General features: G+C 36.1%; 1 protein-coding gene across 1 annotated transcript in view; it reads left to right on the forward strand.

Annotated features, from left to right (window-relative positions):
* The window catches only part of SYCP2L (synaptonemal complex protein 2 like), a 97,682-nt gene that overhangs the window by 41,608 nt on the left and 33,342 nt on the right, over positions 1-22,732 (forward strand). The window contains 5 exon segments of the mRNA XM_023624503.2: positions 910-1,000; positions 1,493-1,587; positions 2,463-2,520; positions 2,623-2,704; positions 21,953-22,001. Of these exon segments, the coding sequence (XP_023480271.1) occupies positions 910-1,000; positions 1,493-1,587; positions 2,463-2,520; positions 2,623-2,704; positions 21,953-22,001 (375 nt within the window).

Raw genomic sequence — 22,732 nt, forward strand, 5'->3', positions numbered from 1 at the left:
TGTGGTAGTTTCTTATGATCCTTTGAATTTGTGTGATATCAGCTGTATTGTCTCCTTTTGTAATTTTATTTATTTGAGCCTTTTCTCTTTTTGTCTTGGTGAGTCTAGCTAAAGGTTTGTCAATTTTGTTTATCTTTTGATGGAACAAGCTCTTAGTTTCACGGATCTTTTCTATTGTCTTTTTAGTCTCTATTTCATTTATTTCCACTATGGTCTTTATTTCCTTCCATCTACTACCTTTGACTTCATTTGTTCTTTTTTTAGTTCCTTGAGGTGTAAGATTAGGTTGTTTATTTGAGATCTTTCTTGTTTCTTAATGTAGGCATTTATCACTATGAACTTCCCTCTTAGAGCTGCTTTTGCTGCATCTCATAAGTTTTGGTATGTTGTATTTCCACTTTCATTTTTCCAAAGATATCTTTTAAATTTCTCTTTTAATTTATTCTTTGGCCCACTGGTTGTTCAGAAGCGTGTTATTTAATCTACACATGTTTGTGATTTTCCACTTTTCTTCTTGTAACAGATTTCTAGTTTCATACCACTGTGGTTGGAAAAGATGTTTGATTTAATTTCAGTCTTAAATTTATTAAGACTCATGTTGTAGCCAAACATATGATCTATCCTGGAGAATGTTCCATGTGCACATGAGAAGAATGTATATTTTGTTGCTTTTCAGTGGAATATTCTGTGTATATCTGTTAAGATCATCTGGTCTAATGTGTCATTTAAGGCTGATGTTTCCTTATTGATTTTCTGTCTCAGTGATCTATCCATTGCTGTAAGTGGAGTATTAAATTCCCCTACTATTATTGTATTGTTGTCTATTTCTCTCTTTAGGTCTATTAATATTAAATTTTTAAAAAAGATTTTTGCTTTTAAAAGTTATATGGCTTTTGACTTCCATTTCAGATGTTGCCTGACCAGACAAAATTCTCAGAACATTTTGGTGAATTTGCGAAAGACGACATTGAATTTCCCAGCAGCGACAAAAGAGAGACAGGTATATTTGGAAATAAAATTTTTTTACTCTGTAGAAGCAGTGATAAAATCTTGGGAGAGATCACTGAAAACCTCTGGTCACATAAGAGTAACTAATGTGTTATTGTACCTTTGGAGAAATAAAAGCTGCTAATGAAGCCTTGAATTATTTTCCCTACTGATACAGTCTTTCTTGGGGTCAACTGGAAATCACAAAGGAGAAAAAATGATGGGATGGTGGGAGGCAAGAAGATGGGATTGTGGAGGGGCCTGTCCACCCACAAAGCTGGCCCTGCATGGATTATATATCTCTTATGAGTTCCACCCAAAGGCTGTTTTCCAAAGTGCCCATAGATTTACAAAATAAGATTTGAGGCAGGACCTGATTACCAGCTCTTACCAAAAGATGGTGATGTACCAACAGCATGCATCCCATGGAGAGAAATTGGAGGGTATGACCAGCGTTATGCATGGTTATTGTTATTTTTTAATACTCTTTTCTTAACATGTGCAGACCAAGCAGAAGAATCTACCAAGCTGGCAGAGTTAACAAGTGCTGGAGATGACCGCTGCCTAATAACTCTGCCCTTTAACCAGTCTGAGCCTGCTGTGAGTATGGAAAGCTTAGGACAAGATTCCAACTGTGTCCACCAGGATGCTGACAGGTGGAAGCTGCTTTTCCTGGCTTGTTGTCCATTTTCTCCTGGCCATAATCTCTGGTTTTTTAACCATATGCTCCTTTAGATTATTTTTGCCTGCCGTGTTTATTTGTTCTCTCCTTTCACTCAACTTGGCTCTCCCATGGAATGTGTGTCTTGGCTGGCTCTGCCTCATTCTCTCATTTGGATATGGAGACTGGGATGTAGGGAAAGGAGTCTGATGTTTGAAGTCAGACGTGGTTTTCACTTACTAACTGTGGGAACTTAGGCTAATTACTTAGCTTCACTGAGCCTGAGGGTTCTCATCTATAAAATGGAAGTAATAGCTGGTTCACAGTGTAGTCCTCTTAGGGTTAAAAACATAATTTACATAAAGCACCTAACACACTGCTTGGCGTATATAGGTATTCAGTCTATTTGTCATAGTTTTACGTTTGACTACCAGTACACGTTATACAGAAGTGTTATGGTAGTGTCATGATTTTTTTAAACAAATACACCAAAGATTATCCTTCAGATTGTCTCCTTTAGAAGTTGTGTGTTCATCCCAACAATTCTGATGCTGTTGAAGACATTTTTGTAAGTCGTCTTTTGATATTTCTTTTAATAATTTTGAGATGCTCTTCTTGTCTTTGGTAGTGGCAAATCTTCTCCTGAGGGTGGATATCAATTTTTTGGAACAGCCATTAGTCATTTGGAGCCAAGTCTAATGAACAGAGAGCCTGGTATCTTAGTACTCAATGGAAACGCTTTTCTTTGGAGGTGTAAAGGGCTCCAAAAGAATTTCAAAGTCACCATAATTTAATGTGTATGTATTTTTTGCAGCAAACAAGTACACCTAGTCATTCACATGAAAAATCGAAACTGGATGATACAGAAAAAGGTCAGATTTTTAAAAATCTATCATACATAAGATTGAGTGGTGTATTTAAATGTTTACTTGAGATACTCAACAATTTTCGTTTTTAATTTTCATGATCAAAAGTTGCTTCAGAACTTGAGAATTCTTCAGATTTACAAGAAGCTTCAGTAAAAATTCAGGCTTCTAAATTAAATGACAAATCTAGGTAAGTGATTTTCAAAACTAATAAACCATGTAGACTGCTGTTAATGTGATAGTTAATGTACAATTTAACTGTCTAGATTGTCCCCCTTTCCTGCGCCTGGCTATGCCCCAGACAAGGAGAGAGCATTGTGTGCAGTTTTCTGTAGAATGATTTGAGCAGGACTGGAATGTTCTGACCTATGGGTCTCTACCATTATACCCCCAGTGTTACCTTCAGCAATGTATTTCTCTGCAGTGAAACACTGAATATCCCCAGCCGGAAAACATATATCACTTGGCATTAATTTATTTGCCATGTTTTTATGTAGGCCTCTGAAGAATGGGTCATAGGACATGTGATTTTTTTTTTTTTTTTACAACTTTGTTAAGGTATACTTGAAATAAAATCAATTGTACATATTTAAACTATAAATTTGGTGAGTTTTGACATATGTCTACATCCAGGAACTATCACCACAATCAAGATAATGACCATATCCATCATCTCCAGGAATTTTCTTCTGCTCCTTTGAAATCTCTCTCTTCTGCCTTCTTTGTTCACACCCTCAGCCCTGGAAATCACTGATCTGCTTTCTGCCACTATAGATGAGTTTATAGTTTTAAAAATCTTATATAAGTGGAATCAAATGTATGTACTCTCCTTTTTTCTAGCTTCTTTCACTCAGTGTAATTATTTTGAGGTTCATCCATTTTGTGTGTAACAACAGTTCATTCTTTTATATCACTGAGTAGTGTTCCATTGTATGGGTATACCACAATTTGTTTATCCATTCACCTGTTGATGGACACTTGAGTTGTTTCTAGGTTTTTGTTGTTACAAGTAATGTCCTTAGGATTAATGTGTAAGAATTTGTATGGACATGTGTTTTCTTTTCTCATGGATAAATACATAGGAATAGAATGGTTGGATGATAGTTGGCTTATGTTTAACTTTTTAAAAAACTGCCCAGATGTTTTCCAAAGTGGTTGTAGCATTTTACGTTCCCACCAGCAGTCTCTGACAGTTCTAATTGCTAGACACTCTTGTCAATGAGATAGGCATGTCAGTCTTTTTCGTCTTAGCCATTCCAGTGGAAATGTAGTGGTATTTCATTGTGTGCTTAATTTGCATTTCCCTAATGACTGATGGTGTTGAGCATCTTTTCATGTGTTTATTTTCCATATATATGTATCATCTTGGGTAAAATATCTTCAAATATTTTACCCATTTTTTTAAAAATTAGGTTTTCTTATTATTGAGTTATAGGAGTTTTTTAATTTATTCTACATATAAGTCCTTTATCAGGTGTATGTTTTGCATGTAATTTCTTCCTGTCTGTGGCTTACCTTTTAATTTTTATAACAGTGTTTTTGAAAGAGCAAAAGCTTTTAATTTTTATAAAGCCCAATTTACGTGTTTCTTTTTACTCTTTATGCTTTTTTGTGACATACTTAAGAAGTCTTAGGCAGGAGCCAGCCCCGTGGCTGAGTGGTTAAGTTCATGCGCTCCGCTTCAGTAGCCCAGGGTTTCACTGGTTCGGATCCCGGGTGTGGACATAGCACCACTCATTAGGCCATGTTGAGGCAACGTCCCACATACTACAACTAGAAGGACCCATAACTATAATATACAACTATGTACTGGGGGGATTTGGGGAGAAAAAGCAGAAAAAAAAAATTGGCAACAGTTAGCTCAGGTGGTGAGCTTAACAAAAAAAAGAGAAGTCTTAGGCAAACACAAGAACAATAGTATTTTTTCCTATGTATTCTTCTAGAAACACAGTTATAGTTTTGGATCTTATTTCAACTTATGAGCCATTTTACGTTAACTTTTGGATATTGTGTGAAGTATAGGTTGAGGTTCTTTCTCTTTCTTTCTTCCCTCCCTTTGCCCTCTCCCTTATTTCTTTATTTCCTATGGCTGTCCAATAGTTCTAGATCGTTTACTGAAACAATTATGCTTTTCTCTATGAATTTCCTTGGAATATTTGTTGAAAAATCAGTTGACCATACACCTGTAGATTTGTTTCTGGACTCTGTACTCTGTTCCATTGATCTATTTGTCTTGCATACTATGTGAATTACTGTAGCTTTACTATATTAACTATTGTATCTCATTTTGAAATGAGGTAGTGTTAGTCTTCAATTTTTTTTCCCAAAGTTGTTTTGACTATATCAGGTCCTTTGCATTTCCTTACATATTTTAGAATCACCTTTACAAAAATGTCTTCTGGGACTTTGACTGGAATTGTACTGAATTTATGGATCAATCTGGGAAGAATTGACATCATAATGATGTTTCCTTGTCTCATACACCTGGTATATCTCTTCCTTTATTTATGGCTTTTTTAATTCCTCTCAGTAATGTTTTGTAGTTTTCAATGTGTAAATCTTGCACATATTTTGATAAATTTATCTGTATGTATTTCATATTCTTTGCTATCATGAATAATTCTTAAAAATTTCAATTTCCGGTTCTATCTAAATGCACTTTATTTTTGTATATTGTTCTTATATCCTGCAACCTTGCTCAATTCATTTAATTTCTTTTTGTAGATTCCATGGGATTTTCTATGTAGAAAATAATTTCATCTACAAATAAAGACAGTTTACTTCTTCCTTTCAGATATAGGTGACCTTTATTCACTTTTCTCCCTTATTGCTCTAGCTAAAGCCTACAGTATAGTGTTTAATAGAACTGGTGAGAGCAGACATCTTTGCCTTTTCCTTCACCTTTTGGGGAAAGCATTGTCTTTCACCACTAAATATACTGTTAGCAGTGGATTTTATGTAGCTGTCCTTAATCAGGTTGAAAGCGTTCTCTTCTATTCCAAATCTTCTGAGAGTTTTTATCAGAAATTGATACTGCATTTTTGTCATGCTCATTCTGCATCTATTGAGATCATCATAGGACTTTTCTTTCTTAGTCAATATGTTGAATTACATTGACTGATTTTGGAATGTTAAACCAACCTTGCATTCCTGGGATAAACTCAACTTGGTTGTGCTGTATTGTCTGTCTATCTTTTTTTTTTTTTTTTGAGGAAGATTAGGCCTGAACCACCAATCCTCCCTTGTTTTGCTGAGGAAGATAAGCCCTGGGCTAACATCCGTGCCCATCCTCCTCTATTTATATGTGGGACACCTGCCACAGCATGGTTTGGTAAGTGGTGCGTAGGTTTGTGCCTGGGATCCCAAATGGCAAATGCTGGGCTGCTGAAGTGGAATGAGCAAACTTAACTGCTGCACCACTGGGCCAGCCCCTGTATTGTCTTTCTTATATATTATTAGATTCAGTTTGCTAAACTTATGTTAAGAAGTTTTACTCTATATCATGAGATTCTTTAGTGATTCTCCGTTGTCATTCCCAATGTTGTTAATTTGTCTTCTCTTCTGTTCCTGAACACTCTAGCTAGAGGTGTATCAGTTTTGTTCCTCTTCTCAAAGAACCAGTTTTGGTTTCATTGATTTATGTTCTTTAGTTTTCTGTTTTCTGCTTCTTTGATTTATGCTCTGAATTTTATTTCTATTTTTCTGCTTACTTGGGTTTAATATGCTTTTTCTAGTTTTCTAATTGCTTAAGGTCAAAGCTGAGGTTATTGATCTGCAATTATTTTTCTTTTCTAATATAAGGGTTCAGTTCTAGAAATATCATTATAAGCATTACTTTTGTTGTATCTCCCAAATTTTGATGTGTGATTTTCCTTCATTTCAAAATGCATTTTCATTTTTATTTTGATTTCTTCTTGACCCGTGGCTTATTTAGAAGTATGTTATTTAGTTTCCAAATATTTGGGGATTTCCTGGAGATATTTTTCTAAGCAATTATTAATTTAATTCTGTTATGGTTAGGAAACCTACATTACATGATTTTATTTCATTCAAATTTATTTAAAATGTTTTATGGTCCAGAATATATCTATCTTGGTAAACGTCCCATGTGCCTTTGCAAAGAATGTGTATTCTTCTGCTGTTGAGTGGAGTGTTGCATCAATGGGAATTATGTCAAGATGGTTGACAGTGTTGTTAAAGTCTTCTATGTCCTTCCTAATTTTTTTGTTTACTTATTCTGTCAGTTTTTTACTCTATTACTTATTGAGAGGAGTATTGAAATATCTGATTATAATTCTTATGGATTTATCTATTTCTCTTTTAGTTCTTTTGTTATTGCTACATGTATTTAAAACTCTCTTATTGGTTGTATAACCACTTAGGACTGTGATATTTTCTAGATGGATTGACCCTTTATCATTAGGAAATGTCCGTCTTTACCTTTGGCAGTATTCTTTGTCTGAAACCTACTTTGTGTGAAATTAGTATAGCTACTTGAGCTTTCTTTTTGGCATATCTTTTTCCGTCCTTTTACTTTTAATCTTTTTGGATCTGTATGTTTAAAGTTGGTTTGTTGTAGGCAGCATGTAGTTGTGTTTTCCTTTCTAATACAGTATGGCAATCTCTGCCCTTTAATTGGGGTATTTAAGCCACTTATATGATTATGGATTTGGTTGCGTTTATTATATTACCTTGCTATTTTTTTCTATTTGTCTTGTAGTTTTCTGTTCCACTTTTCCTTATTCTGACTTATTTTGGATAAATTAAGTATTTTTTTATGGTTCCATTTTCTCTCTTTTTTCGTTTGTCTTTTTAGTGGTTACTCTGTGGTTTATATATACATTGTTAATTTACCATCCTTAATCTTCGGGTAACATTACACCACTTCACATATACATCCTTACAACACTGTACTTCCATTTCCCTCTCCCAGTTTTGTGCTACTTTTGTCATGAAGTTTACTTCTACATATCTTATAAACTCCTCATTTTATTAGCTTTGTTTTAAATAATCTATTAACATTTAAGGATATTTTTAAAATAAGAAAAATCACTTTATATTTCACCACATATTTAACATTTCCATTATTGTTCATTCCTTTGCATAGACAGAAATTTCCATCTGGTATCATTTTCCTTTGCTTGAAGGACTTTCTTATTTCTTCCTGTGTAGATCTTCTGGTGATTAATTTCTTTCAACTTTCGTATATCTGATAAAATCTGTTTCAACTTTATTTTTGAAAGATATTTTCACTGGGTGTAGAATTCTAGGCTAATAGCTTTTTATCTTTCAGTACATTAAAGATGTTGCTCCATTGTCTTTTTCATTTGACCATTTTTTTTAATTGAGTTATTGATAGGTTACAATCTTGTGAAATTTCAATTGTACATTAATGTTTGTCAGTCATGTTGTAGGTGCACCACTTCACCCTTTGTGCCCACCCCCCACCCCACCTTTCCCCTGGTATCCACTAAACTGTTCTTAGTCCATAATTTTAAATTCCTCATATGAGTGGAGTCATACACAGATTATCTCTCTCTCGCTGGCTTATTTCACTTAACATAATTCCCTCAAGGTCCATCCATGTTATTGCAAATGGAATGATTTTGTTCTGTTTTGCAGCTGAGTAGTATTCCATTGTATATATATACCACATCTTCTTTATCCATTCGTCTGCTGCTGGACACTTAGGTTGCTTCCACGTCTTGGCTGTTGTAAACAGTGCTGCAATAAACATTGGGGTGCATAGGACTTTTGGGATTGCTGACTTCAGGCTCTTTGGATAAATACCCAGTAGTGGGATGGCTGGATCGTATGGTAGTTCTATTTTTAATTTTTTGAGGAATCTCCATACTGTTTTCCATAGTGGCTGCACCAGTTTGCATTCCCACCAGCAGTGTATGAGGGTTCCTTTTTCTCCGCAACCTCTCCAACATTTGTTGCTATTAGTTTTAGATATTTTTGTCATTCTAACGGGTGTCAGGTGATATCTTAGTGTAGTTTTGACTTGCATTTCCCTGATGATCAGCGATGATGAGCATCTTTTCATGTGCCTATTGGCCATCAGTATATCTTCTTTGGAGAAATGTCTGTTCATGTCTCCAGCCCATTTTTTGATTGGGTTGTTTGATGTTTTGTGGTTGAGTTGCGAGAGTTCTTTATATATTAAGGATATTAAGCCTTTGTCAGATATATGACTTGCAAATATTTTTTTCCCAGTTAGTGGGTTGTTTTTTTGTTTCAATCCTGTTTTCATTTGCCTTGAAGAAGCTCTTTAATCTGATGAGGTCCCATTTGTTTATTCTTTCTATTGTTTCCCTTCTCTGAGAAGGCATGGTGTCCGAAAAGATCCTTTTGATACTGATGTCAAAGAGTGTACTGCCTACGTTTTCTTCCAGAAGCCTTATGGTTTCAGGTCTCACCTTTAGCTCTTTGATCCATTTTGATTTTATTTTGGTGAATGGTGAAAAAGAATGGTCAATTTTCATTCTTTTACATGTGGCTTTCCAGTTTTCCCAGCACCATTTGTTGAAAAGTCTTTCTTTTCTCCATTGTATGCCCTCAGCTCCTTTGTCAAAGATAAGCTGTCCACAGATGTGTGGTTTTATTTCTGGGCTTTCAATTCTGTTCCTTTGATCTGTGCACCTGTTTTTGTACCAGTACCATACTGTTTTGATTACTGTAGCTTTGTAGTATGTTTTGAAGTCAGGGATTGTGATGCCTCCCGTTTTGTTCTTTTTTCTCAGGATTGCTTTAGAAATTCGGGGTCTTTTGTTGCCCCATATGAATTTTAGGATTCATTTGACCATTTTTGATGAGGTCTGCTGTCTTTCTTATCTTTGTTTCTTTATATATACTCAGGCATATATGAGAGATATTGCAAGTTTGGTTCCAGACCACTGCAGTAAAGCAAATATCACAGTAAAGTGAGTCACATGAGTTTTTTGGTTTCCCAGTGCATGTAAAAATTATGTTTACACTACAATATAAGGTGTGCCATAGCATTACGTCTAAAGAAAAAAATGTACATAACTTAATTAAAAAATACTTTATTGCTAAAAAATGCTAATCATCATCTGAGCCTTCAGTGAGTCATAATCTTTCTGCTGGTGGAGGACCTTGTAAAAAAAAATGCAATATCTGTGAAGCGCAATAAAGCAAAGCATGATAAAATGAGGTATCTGTGTAATCTTTTTTCCTTAGAGTGCTGTTCAGATTTTGTCTTTATAGATAATTTTAAGCAATTTGATCATGTTGTGCCTTGGTGTAGTTTTTTAATGATTCTTGTACTTTGGAGTTGTTGGGCTTCTTAAATATGTTTGTTTGTAGATTTTACAAATGTAGAAAAATTTCAGATGTTATTTCTTCAAGTATTTAAGTCTTACCCCCTTTTTCCTCTCCTTCAGGGTTTCTAGTTATACACATATTAGGCTGCTTGAAGTCACTCAGCTCATCTATGATTTGTTCATATTTTTGTGATTCATTTAGATAGTTCCTCTTGCTGTGTATTCAAGTTTACTGATTTTTTTTTTTACAGTATCTAACTATTATTCACCCCATCTAGTGTACTAGTGATCTTAAATACTGTATTTTTCATCTCTAGAAGTTCTTTTTTAATGCCTCTTCTTAACAGGGTCAAGCTTTCCTCAACCTTCTTGACTTCCTGGGCTAGAGTTATAGTAACTATTTTAAAGTCCTTGTCTGCTAGTTATATCACCTGTGCCATTTTTAGGTTGTTTTCACTTGATTGATTTTGCTCCTCACTGCTGGTTATATGCTTTCTTATGTGCCTGGCAGTTTTTGATTGATGCCAGAATTTGTGAATTTTTACCTTGTTGAATATTTTTGTATTCCAGTAACTTCTTAAACTTTTTAATTATTTTAAAACAGTTTGATCCTTTTGAAACTTGCTTTCAAACTTGCTAGGTGGGACCAGAGTAGCCTTTAATTGTAATTTATGGAGTTTTCTGATCAGTGAAAACTGATTATTCTTAAATTGTTTGAATGAGACTCACAGTCAGAAATACATTTAAATTATGACTCAGCACACATACTCACACACGTGAATATGTACATGTTTGAAACAAAATTTCACACAAAAATACCTTACTTTACTATGTACAATAATTTTTTATAAATTCTAGTGTAAGGTCTAATTCTATTAACAGTTACTAAATTTGCTTTGCTAATTGGTCATGACTTGTAGTTTAGAGAAACTGTAGTTTAAAATCCCTAATATAGGGAATAAATTGGAGGGGTTGGATATAGAGCAAAAGACAGGAATTAATGGTTAATGACTGTGGAAGGTATCCAGGCAAGAGAGAATGGTAACTGTTCAGGAAAGGCTCTGGAGGAAGGATGGATTTTCTGGAAGATTGAGCGGATATTGTGGAGTAAGGGAGAAAGTGGAGACTATGAAAACTCCAAAGGTTGTTGGCTTGGCTAACTGGATAATTGGGTAATACAAGAAAGATTAGGTTTTAGGAAGATGATTTATAAGTGTTGATTCTAGGAGCTAGGTTATATGTTAGCCATGGTTGGGAGCTTAGGGGAAAGATCTGGGTTAGAGATAGAAACTAAAGCGACATGGTATTTAGATGTCTTAGGCATCATCTTTGCACTTGAATTTGATAATATTCCTTTTAATATATGGTCCACACTACTGAACCCATTAGTCTTGGTTAGAGCATATGGCTGTTAATTTCCTTGCTTTTAGGTTCTGCCATTCTATTTATGCCAACTAAAATTGCACTCTAAAGGATTTTTTCTTCCTGAAAGATTGGTACATGCGCTAACATCCATTGCCAATCTTTTTTTTTTTTCTTCTTCTTCTCCCCAAAGTCAGCCAGTACATAGTTGTATTTTCTAGTTGTAGATCTTTCTGGCTCTGCTATGTGGGATACCACCTCGGCTTGACTTGATGAGTGGTGCTAGGTCTGTGCCCAGGATCTGAACTGGTGAAACCCTGGGCTGCTGAAGTAGAGCGTGCAAACTTAACCACTTGGCTACGGGACTAGTCCCACTGTATAGGATTTTATCTGCCAATATGCAAATTCACCTTCTGGTTTTTTTTTCTTCAACCTGCCCTTTGAATTTTGATTCTGCCATCTCCTCATTAGCTTTCTCTCAGGCTCTTATTTGGAAGTATCATAGGCTGGCCTTTTAGAGTTTTATTCAAGATGTTGATAAGTTTGAATGAAATAGGATCAAAGACCGAACCATCTGGTTTACCACTTGACGCGCCTCTGTCTATCTCTTTAGATGACTCCTCCTTTTGTTTTTCTTCAGAATAACATAAGACTGCTAGCACTTCCCATCCTTAAATCATTTTCCTTTTTACTCTATTTTCTCTTATCTTTTTGAAAACTGACTTCTTAAATTTTAGCGTTTAGGTATAGAATGTAATATGGTACTGAAATCTGTGCTTTAGAATTGGATTTGCATTCAAATCCTGGTTTTACTCCTTACTTAGTTGTACACGTTGATTAATACTTGTGAGTTCAGTTTTCTTGTCTGTAAAATGGGAAGATTATGAGCTCCAGAAGGAATTGAACTTAGCACAGTGAACAAATACAGGCTAAGAGCCTGAACCCAGGAACCAGGCTAGCTAAGTAGGTTCAAATCCCTGCTGGGTAATCTTGGGGAAGTTACTCTTCTTCTCTTTACTTTAATTGCCTCATCTGTAAAATAGTGATAATAATACCTGCCTCATAGGATTGTGACAATTAAAAGAATGAAGACATGTAGAGGGCTTAGAACAGTGCCTTGTATATAAGGAGAACTCAGGAAATGTTAGCTACTATCACTATTCTTATTACTAATAGCGTTGCTACTACTATTACTACTGCTACTGCTACTACTACTTTGCCCAAACGCTTTTCTTTGTTGGTTATTAACAAAAAAAGAGCCTAAGTGATAAGATCCTCTTCTCTCAAGATTTTCATCACCTCCATTTCCATTTGTTGGTCAGATCTAAATCCAAAGGATTTATTGCCCTCATTGTTCCTGAGAGATGTCATTGTGAAAGCAAATCCCAAACATGTCAGATAAAGATTCTAAATAGACATAGATACTTAAAGTTCCTAACTCAGTACTTTCTTGCTGTTGGCCAATTTCATGATATGACGCAAGAAAACGTGGTTTCTTGTCTTCCTCCAGGCCCAATAGTGTCTATTCCTACAACCACATTGCACCTCTCCTGTTTTTTTGCTCTGTTAGGTTCAGTAATATAACTCTATTGATGGATGGATACACGAATGAACAAACAGAGCTAATATTGGTATGGGCTGTTTCTTCATTCCTCTGCCAGAACCGTGGCTTTTAGGCTGGAGACATGTCTGCCGTAGACATACTGGGCAGGGGCTCCCACCTATGGGATTACATTTTCCTTTGTGCGTCTAATTTCCTTTATTTCCATCATTAATTTTTATCTATTTTTGTGGCTCTACCTCCCCCAGCATGATTTTTCTTCTTTAAACTGCTAGATAGCTTTCCTTGTGTTTCTTTGTGTCCACATATGTTATTTTGGGGCTTTAATGGTTAATAATATCTGACAGCTCTATTTCTCCTTTTATGGTGTCACTTTAAGGCACTCTGTCCCACTGAGACTTTTGTTCTTTCTGGATCTCAAAAGATGAATTAGAGCTCACCTGAAGCCTGGAATAGAGCCTATGTTTCTGTCAGGCCACGATCCCGGAAATAAAATTTAGTGTTTTTATACCGTCTCTGAGCTCCCTGTTCATTTTTCTGTGGATGTCTGTCAACTAGAAGAGAAATTCTAGCTGCCCTACCCCTGCGCTTCTCCCCATCCCACCTCACAGTCCAGGCGTTCAGTTTCCAATTCTTGTCTTTGAGATCCTCAGGGCACTCCAGTTTCTTCTGACTTCAGTTCTTCCTCTCATGCCTGCCCCAGAAGCAGGGAGCAGGCAGGGGCTTGGCAGCATGCTTTGGAAGTATGCTTCTCTAAGGCACCCCTGCTGTCCTCCTGCCCAAACCAAGCTCCTCCCAGTGACCTGCAGCTGGTCTCCATGTAGCAGCGAGAGGATTCCTCATTCTGGCTTCAGTCTGAGAATCCTCCTCATTCTGGGGAGCACAGAATGTTGTTGCTGCTGCTCCTGGAAGTCCAGATTCATCTTCCAGAAAGGGCTGCATGCTTGTTGTCCTACATAATATTTCCACCTAGAGCAGAAGGATAGGTCTTAGACTTCTGGAGGGTACGTATTTCCCCTAGAAAATGTAACAAAACCACCACAGACTCTGAGTTAAGGATCCCTGACTGGAGTAATCTGTTCCTCTCTGGGTCTCTGTTTCTTTGTCTGCAAAAGGGTACTTAAATTGAAAGGGGATATTCAAATACCATTGTTGCAAAGACATCTTGGATACTGCTTAGAGCTCTTAGTTCTTTCATGTTGGAATAAAACAATAACTGCTTTTAAATCCAGACTATACACACACACACATACATACTAACATTTAGTAAAAGCATGGCTTCTTTACATAATGTAAAATTTACCATCCTAACCATTTTCAAGTGTACAGTTCTGTGGCATTAAGTACATTTGCATTGTTATGCAATCCTCACAATGCTCCATGTCCTGAGCTTTTGTGTCTTCCCCAGCTGAAACTCTGTCCCCATTAAACAACTCCCCATTCCTTCCTTCCCCAGCCCCTGGCAACCACCGTTCTACTTTCTGTCTCTATAACTTTGCCCATTCTAGGCCCTTGTATAAGTGGAACCACATGACATTTGTCCTTTGTGTCTGGTTTATATCACTTAGCATGATGTCTTCAGCATTTGTCCATATTGTAGCATGTGAGCATTGACGTTTTTTGAATTGATTCTTTTTTCTTGTGATGGTGTCATATTCCTCATCTGTAAAATGAGGTCCGTAATTTTCTGAGGATGTCTGCTTTTGGCCTGGGTGGAGTAACAGCAACCATATTAAAAACCAGGAAAAAAAATGAAATAGTGGTTTTCAAAATATTGGACATCAGGCAACAAAGGACGACAGTGATCCCTGAGAGACATGAGCACTATGATTGCCCATGCTTCCTGCATTAAGAGTTACCAAGGAGGAGCCCTGGCAGAGGCTGATGGTCTTCCGGAGATGAGGAGATGAGGCTAAAAGTCTGGGGAGACCAAGGTAGCTGGAGTGTGCTGGGGAGAGTCCCAGAAACTTCACACAGAGGAGCTCTGGAGACCTCCGCATTCCACAGTGTACGCTGATCAGTCCACGCAATAAGGAAACTACGAGGCTGGGCGCAGAACCACCTGAAAGGATCAGAGGGCAGAGTATTCAGACCTCACACAGGGCCAGGGGCAGTGACTGTTCTCGCCAGCTGGGCTGGAAGATGTCATAATTTGTGGAGTATTGAGTAGAGTACTCAGCAAGGGTTTTGCCTCAGTGATGAGGAATAATTAGTCTGGAATTAAACACTCTTAAGATACTTTAGACAATTCTAGAAAGCAAGAACTGAGAGAATCAAACAGTTTCCAAGTAACAAACTTCAAAAATATTTATAGGAATATTAAAGTATCTATTTAGCATCTAACAAGGTAAAATTTCACAATATCTGACATTCAATAAAAATTATTAGACAGTAAAAGAAAACAGGAAAATATGACCTATAATGAGAAAAATTAGTCAAAACTGGCAAAAAATTGACATGGGTATATTAGAATTAGCACAAAAGTACATTAAGACAGGTATTATGACTATATTCCATATGTCCAAAAAGCTAGAGGAAATACTGAACATCCTAAGTAGAGAAAATCAGTAAGAACTTAAAATACTTCAGTGCTATCAACCAACTTGACCTAAATGACATTGATAGAACCCTCCATGCAACAACAGCAGGATATACTTTCTTATTAAGTGCACATGAAATATTTGCTAAGATAGATCATATTCTGGGTCACAAAATCAGTCCCAGTAAATTTAAAATAAGTCATACAATGTGTGTTCTCTGATTACAATAGAATTAAATTAGATATCAAGAGACATCTGGAAAATCCTCAAATATTGTGAAACTAAATATCACATTTCTAAATAGTCTTTGTCAAACAAATCAAAGGAAAAGGCAGGACAAATTTGTAACTTAGTAAAAATGACAATACAAAATGTGGAAATTTGTGAGATAGAGGAAAGCAATGCTTGGAGGGAAATTTGTAGCACCAAATATCTATATTAGAAAAGAAGAAAGGATCTAAATCAATGAATTCATCTCTACTTTAAGAAACTAAGGGGGCAAAAAGAGCAAATGAAACCTAAAGTAAACAGAGAAAAAGAAATAATATCACAGTAGAAATTATTGAAATGGAAAACATTTAAAAAATAGAGAAAATTAAAACAAAACCTGGTTCTTTTAGAAGATAAATATAATTGATAAACCTCTAGACAGAGTGATTAGTAAGAAAAGCAGAACTTACCAATATTAGGAATGAGAGAGGTGACATCACTACAGATTCTACAAATATTAAAGGGTCAATAGGGGAATGGTAGGAATAACTTTATGCCAAAAAAAGACACCTTCAGTGAAATGGGGAAATTCTCTGAAAGAAACAGACTATCAAAACATACTCAAGAAAAAATAGATAACACGAATAGACCAATATCTTTCAAAGAAATGGAATTTGTAGTTAAAAACCTTCCCACACAGAAAGCTCCAGGCCCAGATGGCTGCACTGGTAAATTCTACCAAACATGTTAGGAAGAAATAACACCAGTGCTACACAAATCTTCCAGAAAATCGAAGAGGAGAAAATACTTAATGAACTGATGCTGTGAGACCAGCATTATCCCAACATCAAAACTGGGTAGAGACATAAGACAACTACAGGCCTATAGCCCTCAAGAAAATGGATATAAAAAAATTTAACAAAGTTTTAGCAAATCACATACAACAATATAAAAGGAGTAATTATCCCAGGACTGCAAGGTTGATTTAATAGCAAAAATATCAGTGTAATTCATTATGTTAACAAAAATAAAAACGTGATCCTAGTTGACACAGAAAAAGTGTTGTACAAAATCCATCATCGATTCCTGGTTACAAATGCTCAAGAACCTAGGTATGAAAGGGAACTGCCTCGATTTATTGCAGGGCATCTGTGAAAATCTACTGCTAACAGCGTCCTTAATGGTGAAAGACTGAATGCTTTTTCCTAAGATCAAGTGTGAGGTAACGATATCTGTTCCACTACTTCTATTTCACAGCATACTGGAGGTTTTAGCCAGTGCAATATGGGAAGAAAAAGAAAGAAAAAGCATTCAGATCAGAAAGGGAAAAGAAAACTACATTTGTATGTGATATGATCGTCTAAGTAGAAAATTCAGCAGAATCCACAAAAAGGCTACTAGAGCTAATAAGTAAATTTTTAAATGTTTAATTTTTTTGAAAAGTTGTAAAATACACATAACATAATTTTTTGCTATCTTAACCATTTTAAATTATACAGTTCAATGGCATTAAGTGTATTTGCATTGTTGTGCAACCATCCCCACCAGTCTGTTCCAAGAACTCTCTTCTTCTTGCAAACCTTGTACCCATTAAACAATAACTCCTCATTTCCCCTTCCCCTAATGCCTGGCAACCAGCATTCTGCTTTTTCTATCTCTATGAATTTGACTACTATAGGTACATCATATAAATGGAATCATACAGCACTTATCCTTTTGTGTCCGATTTACTTCATTTAGCATAATGTCCTCAAGATTCATCCATGCTGTAGCTTGTGTCAGACTTTTCTTCCTTTTTAAGAATGGTATTTCCATTGTATGTATATACACATTTTGTCCATTCATTGATGGACACTTGGGTTGCTTTCACCTTTGGCTATTGCAAATAACACTGCTGTGAACATGGGTGTAGAAATATTTGTTTGAATCCCTGCTTTCAGTTCTTTTGTGTATATACCCAGAAATGGAACTAGATCATATGGTAGTTCTAGTTTTAATTTTTTGTGGAACTGCCATACCATTTTCCATAGCAACTGTATCATTTCACAGTCTCACCAACAGTGCACAAGGATTCTAATTTCTCCACGTCCTTGCTAACACAGTTTTTTTGATGGTGATCATGCTAATGGGTGTGAGATGGTATCCCATTGTGGTTTTGATTTGTATTTCCCTAATGATTAGTGATGTTGAGCATTTTTTTGTGTGCTTATTGGCCATTTGTATATCTTCTGTGGAGAAATGTCTATTCAATTCCTTTGCCAATATTTGAATACAGTCCTTTTGTTCTTGAGTTATAGAAGTTCTTTATAGATTTTGGATATTAACCTCTTATCAAATACATGACTTGCAAATATTTTCTCCCGTTCTATGGCTTGCCTTTTCACTCTGTTGTGTCCTTTGATGCACAGTTTTTAATTTGATGAAGTCCAATTTATCTATTTTTTTCTTTTGTTGGCTGTGCTTTTGGTGTCATATTCAAGAAATCATTACCAAATCCAATGTCATGAAAATTTTCCCCTAAGAATTTTATAATTTTAACTCTTATATTTAGGTCTTTGATTCACTTTGACAATTTGTGTGTATCATGTAAGGTAAGGGTCCAACTTGATTCTTTCGGATGTAAATATCCAGTTTTCTCAACACCATTTGTTGAAAAGAGTGTCCTTTTCCCCATTGAATGGTCTTGACACTTTTGTTAAAAATTATTTGACCATATGTAAGAGGGCTTATTTCTGGGCTCTGTGTTCTATTCTGTTCTATTGGTCTGTATGTCTGTCTGTATGCCAGCACCACGCTCTTTGGATTACTGTAGCTTTGTCATAAGTTATGATATCAGGAAGTATGAGATCTCCAACTTTGTTCTTCTTCAAGATTTTTTGGCTTTTTGAAGCCCCTTGGGATTCCATATGAATTTTAGGATAGGTTTTTCTGTTTCTGTAAAAGACATTGGGGGTTTTGATAGGGATTGTATTGAATCTGTAGCTTGCTTTGGGTAGTGTTGGTATCTTAACAATGTTAAATCTTCTAATCCCTGAAAACAGGATATCTTTCCAATTAGTGGTGTCTTCTTAATTTCTCCCAGCAGTCTTTTGTATTTTTCAGTGTATAAGTCTTTCACCTCCTTAAGATTATTCCTGAGTATTTTATTCTTTTTGAAGCTATTGTAAGTGAATTGTTTCCTTAATTTTCTTTCCATATTGTTCATTGTTAGTGTATAGAAACACAACTGATTTTTGTGTGTTCATTTTGTAGCCTGCAACTTTGTTGAATGTGCTTATTAGAGAACTAATGAATAAATTTAAAAAAATTGAAGGAAACAAGATTAATATACAAAAACCAAATTTCTTTATACTAGCAACAATCAGAAATTTTAAAAAGCAATACCATTTATAATAGTATTAAAAATATGATATACTTAAGGATTAATTTCACAAAAAGTTTGTAAGACCCCTATACTGAAAACTACAGAACTTTTCTGAGAGAAATTAAGGAAAATCTAAACGGTGAGAGATACTGTGTTTCATGCAGTGGAAGACTCAATATCGTTAAGATGCCAGTTCTTCTCAAATTAATCTATAAATTCAATATGAACCCAATTCAAATCCAGCAGAGTGTTTGGTTTATTTGTTTTTTGTTTGGTTGGGTTTTTAAAAGAAATTAGCAAGCTATTTCTAAATTTTAGGTAGAAATTTGGCAAAACAAATTTCAAAAGGAAACACAAAGTGGCAGGGCTAACACGCTGCCTGTTTTCAAGACTTACTATAAAGCTACAGTGATCAAGAGAGTATGGTATTGGCATAAAGACAGATGAATAAGTGGAACTGACTAGGAAGTCCAGAAATAGACCTACACACATATGGACAACTGGTCTGTGACAAAAATGCAAAGACAATTCAGTGCAGAAAGGATAAGTGGTTTTTTTTTTTTAACAAATGGTGCTAGAACAACTGAATATCCATATATGCGAGAAGATAAATGATCTTTACCTTCCACCATATTAAAACAATTAACTAAAAATGGATCATAGACATAAATGTAAAACCTATTTGAAAGAAAACATAAGAAAAAATATTTGTGACCTTGAGTTAGGCAAAAGTTTCTTAGATATGACACCAAAAGCATAATTTGGTGTAAAACCAATCATAAAAGAACAAATAATAGAACAAATTGATAAATTGGGGTTAATTAATATTAAAAACTTCTACTCTTCAGAAAACACTGTTAGGGGACTGAAAGGACCAGCTTGCAGAAAATATTTGTAGATGCGTCTATCTGGTAAAGGACTTGTACCCAAAATATATTAAGTACTCTCAAAATTCAATAATAAAAATAGAACCTAATAAAAATATAGGCAAAAAATTTGAATAGCTACTTCACCAAGGAAGATACATAGATGACAGATAAGCACATGAAAAGTCGCCCAACATTATTAGCTATTAGGGAAATGTAAATTAAAACCATATTGAAATATTACTACGCATGTATTAGGATGGCTCAAATTAAAAAGACTGACTATAGCAAGTGTTGATGAGGATGTGGAGCTACTGGAACTCTGGTAGTTTCTTAAAATGTTAAATATACACCTATCCTTTGGGCCAGCTATTTCTATGTTTACTCAAGAGAGCATATGTCACTCAAAGGCATGTACATGAATTTTTTTTTGGTGAGGAAGAGTGGCCCTGCACTAACATCTTCTTTTTTTGCTTGAGGAATATTGTCCCTGAGCTAACATTTTTGCCAGTCTCGCTCTATTTTGTATGTGGGATGCTGCCACTGAATGGCTTGGTGAGCAGTGTGTAGGTCCGCACCCAGGATCCAAACCCATGAACCCCAGCCCCAGGCCGTGGAAGCAGAGTGCCTGAACTTAACCATTACACCTATATGAATGTTTACAGCAGCTTTATTTATAACAGCCCCAAACAAGAAACAACCCAAATGTCCATCAATAGATGAATGGGTAAATAAATTTTGTTATATCCATACAATGGAATACTACTTAGAAATAAAAAGGGGTTGGCCGGGTGGTGTAACGGTTCAGTGCACATGTTCCGCTTTGGTACCCCAGGGGTCACTGATTCGGATCCCGTGTGCAGACATGGCACTGCTTGGCAAGACATGCTGTGGTAGGCGTCCCACATATAAAGCAGAAGAAGATGGGCACGGATGTTAGCTGAGGGCCAATCTTTCTCAGCAGAAAGAGGAGGATTGGCAGCAGTTAGTTAAGGGCTGATCTTCCTCAAAAAAAAAAAAAAAAACAGTAGAATATGTGATAAGCAATAAGAAAGTTCTATGCAATTCTTAAAAAAAAAATAAAAAGGAATTAGTGCTCAATAAACACAACATGAATGAATCTCAAAGTAATCATGCCAAGTGAAAGAAGCCAGACCAAAACCAAAAGAGTACTACATATTGTATGATTCTATTTATATAAAATACTAGAAAATGCAAACCAATCTATAGAGATAGAAAGTAGATCAATGGTTTCTTGGAAATGAGGGTGCATTAACTTTTTTTATTGTGATGAGAACACAACATGAGGGGCTGGCCCTGTGGCCAGGTGGTTAGGTTCCACCAAAGTGGAGCATGGGAGCTGAATCACTCGGCCACAGGGCTGGCCCCTGTGTTTTGCTTGTTCCACTTCGGTGGCCCAGGGTTTTGCTGGTTCAGATCCTGGGTGTGGACATGGCACCACTCATCAAGCCACGCTGAGGCTAGTATTCCATTGTCTGTGTATACTGAATTTTCTTTATCCATTCATCCATCAATGGACACACAGATTGTTTCCATATCTTGGCTATTGTGAATAATGCTGCAGTGGACGTGAGAGTGAAGATACCTCTTTGAGATCCTGATTTCAATCTATTAGATATATACCCAGAAGTGGAATTGCTAGATCATATGGTAGTTCTATTTTTAATTTTTTGAGGAAACTTCATACTGTTTTCCATAGTGGCTATACCATTTTACATTCCCATGAACAATGTGCGAGTGTTCCAATTTCTTCATATCTTCACCAACACTTTGGTTTTTTTGATAATAGCAGACTATATATCTGATAAGGGGTTAATATCCAAAATATATAAGGAACCCCAGCAACTCAATAGCAAAAAAATTATTTGATTGAAAAAATGGGGGAAGGATTTGAATAGACATTTCTCCAAAGAAGACATACAAATGGCCAACAGGTGCATGAAAAGATGCTCAGCGTCACTTATCATTAAGAAAAGCTTGCTTTTTCAGCACCCCAGTTGATTCTAAGGTAGAGCCAGATGGGAAACACTGTCGGCAGCAGGGCCACAGCTTGCTGACTGCACCCTGCCCTCCTCTTCCTTGTGTGACTGACAGAGAAGGGCTCAACACAAGTTTCTTCCCATGTGCTGGGCTCACGATCAGAAGGGAAAGAGAGTTAGGGTTGTGAAGTGTGGGGAGGAGAAGGTGACGGTGGGACAGTCCTGTTAATTCGATATGTTTTATTTTAGGGAAGAGTCTGCTTTTGAGGATGACGGAAAGCAGGAAACAAGGATGTCGGTAATGGGGTAACTTTTATTGTTGGGGGGCAATACTTCCTAAATTTTGTTATTTGTCTACCTTCTTCAAATTTTTTCATCACTCTGCTCTTTATCTCTATTTTTCTTAACTAAACTTATCTTGAACTTATTTTAAAAGGAATTATTTCACTTTCAAATGGAAAATCTACATCAGTTGTAGCACGTTAGTAGGTGAGCCTCCCAAAAATACAACAGAAAATAGCAAAGTTATCATATCGAGCTATCCTTTTACTTGTATTAGGTTTTGAGCCTAAAGCCTGGTCTTGCTTTGTTAAAAAGGATTAGTAAGCAGAAGAGAGTGCTAAAGACCTACCAGCACCTAAGATTTATCCTGAATAGAATCAGAAGTGTTACTGAATCGAACCAGTATTTTTTCACTGAGTCGTTGACACGGTTTTGTTCCTGTGCACAAAATCGCACCTCTGTAGTGTAGCTCTTGCTTTGGGAAGCACCATGCTCTAAGCCTATGGTCAGCGTATTAAAAAACAAAATCTCTTTAAGAATATTAAATGAACACTTTTTCTAAAATTGAGATCATGGGCTTCAAACAAATGAGTTAAGGCTCCTGGCTTTCTCTTCACAATGGTCCTCCCTCTCAGCTGCCTGGTCCTCCAACTGGAATCACATGGGGAGCTGAAGAAACTACTGAAGCTTGGGTCCCTTCCCCAAAGATTCTGACTTAATTGATCCGGAGTAGTGTCCAGGCATGGG

Source organism: Equus caballus, chromosome 20 (assembly GCF_041296265.1).
Source record: "Equus caballus isolate H_3958 breed thoroughbred chromosome 20, TB-T2T, whole genome shotgun sequence".
Classification (NCBI taxonomy): domain Eukaryota; kingdom Metazoa; phylum Chordata; class Mammalia; order Perissodactyla; family Equidae; genus Equus; species Equus caballus.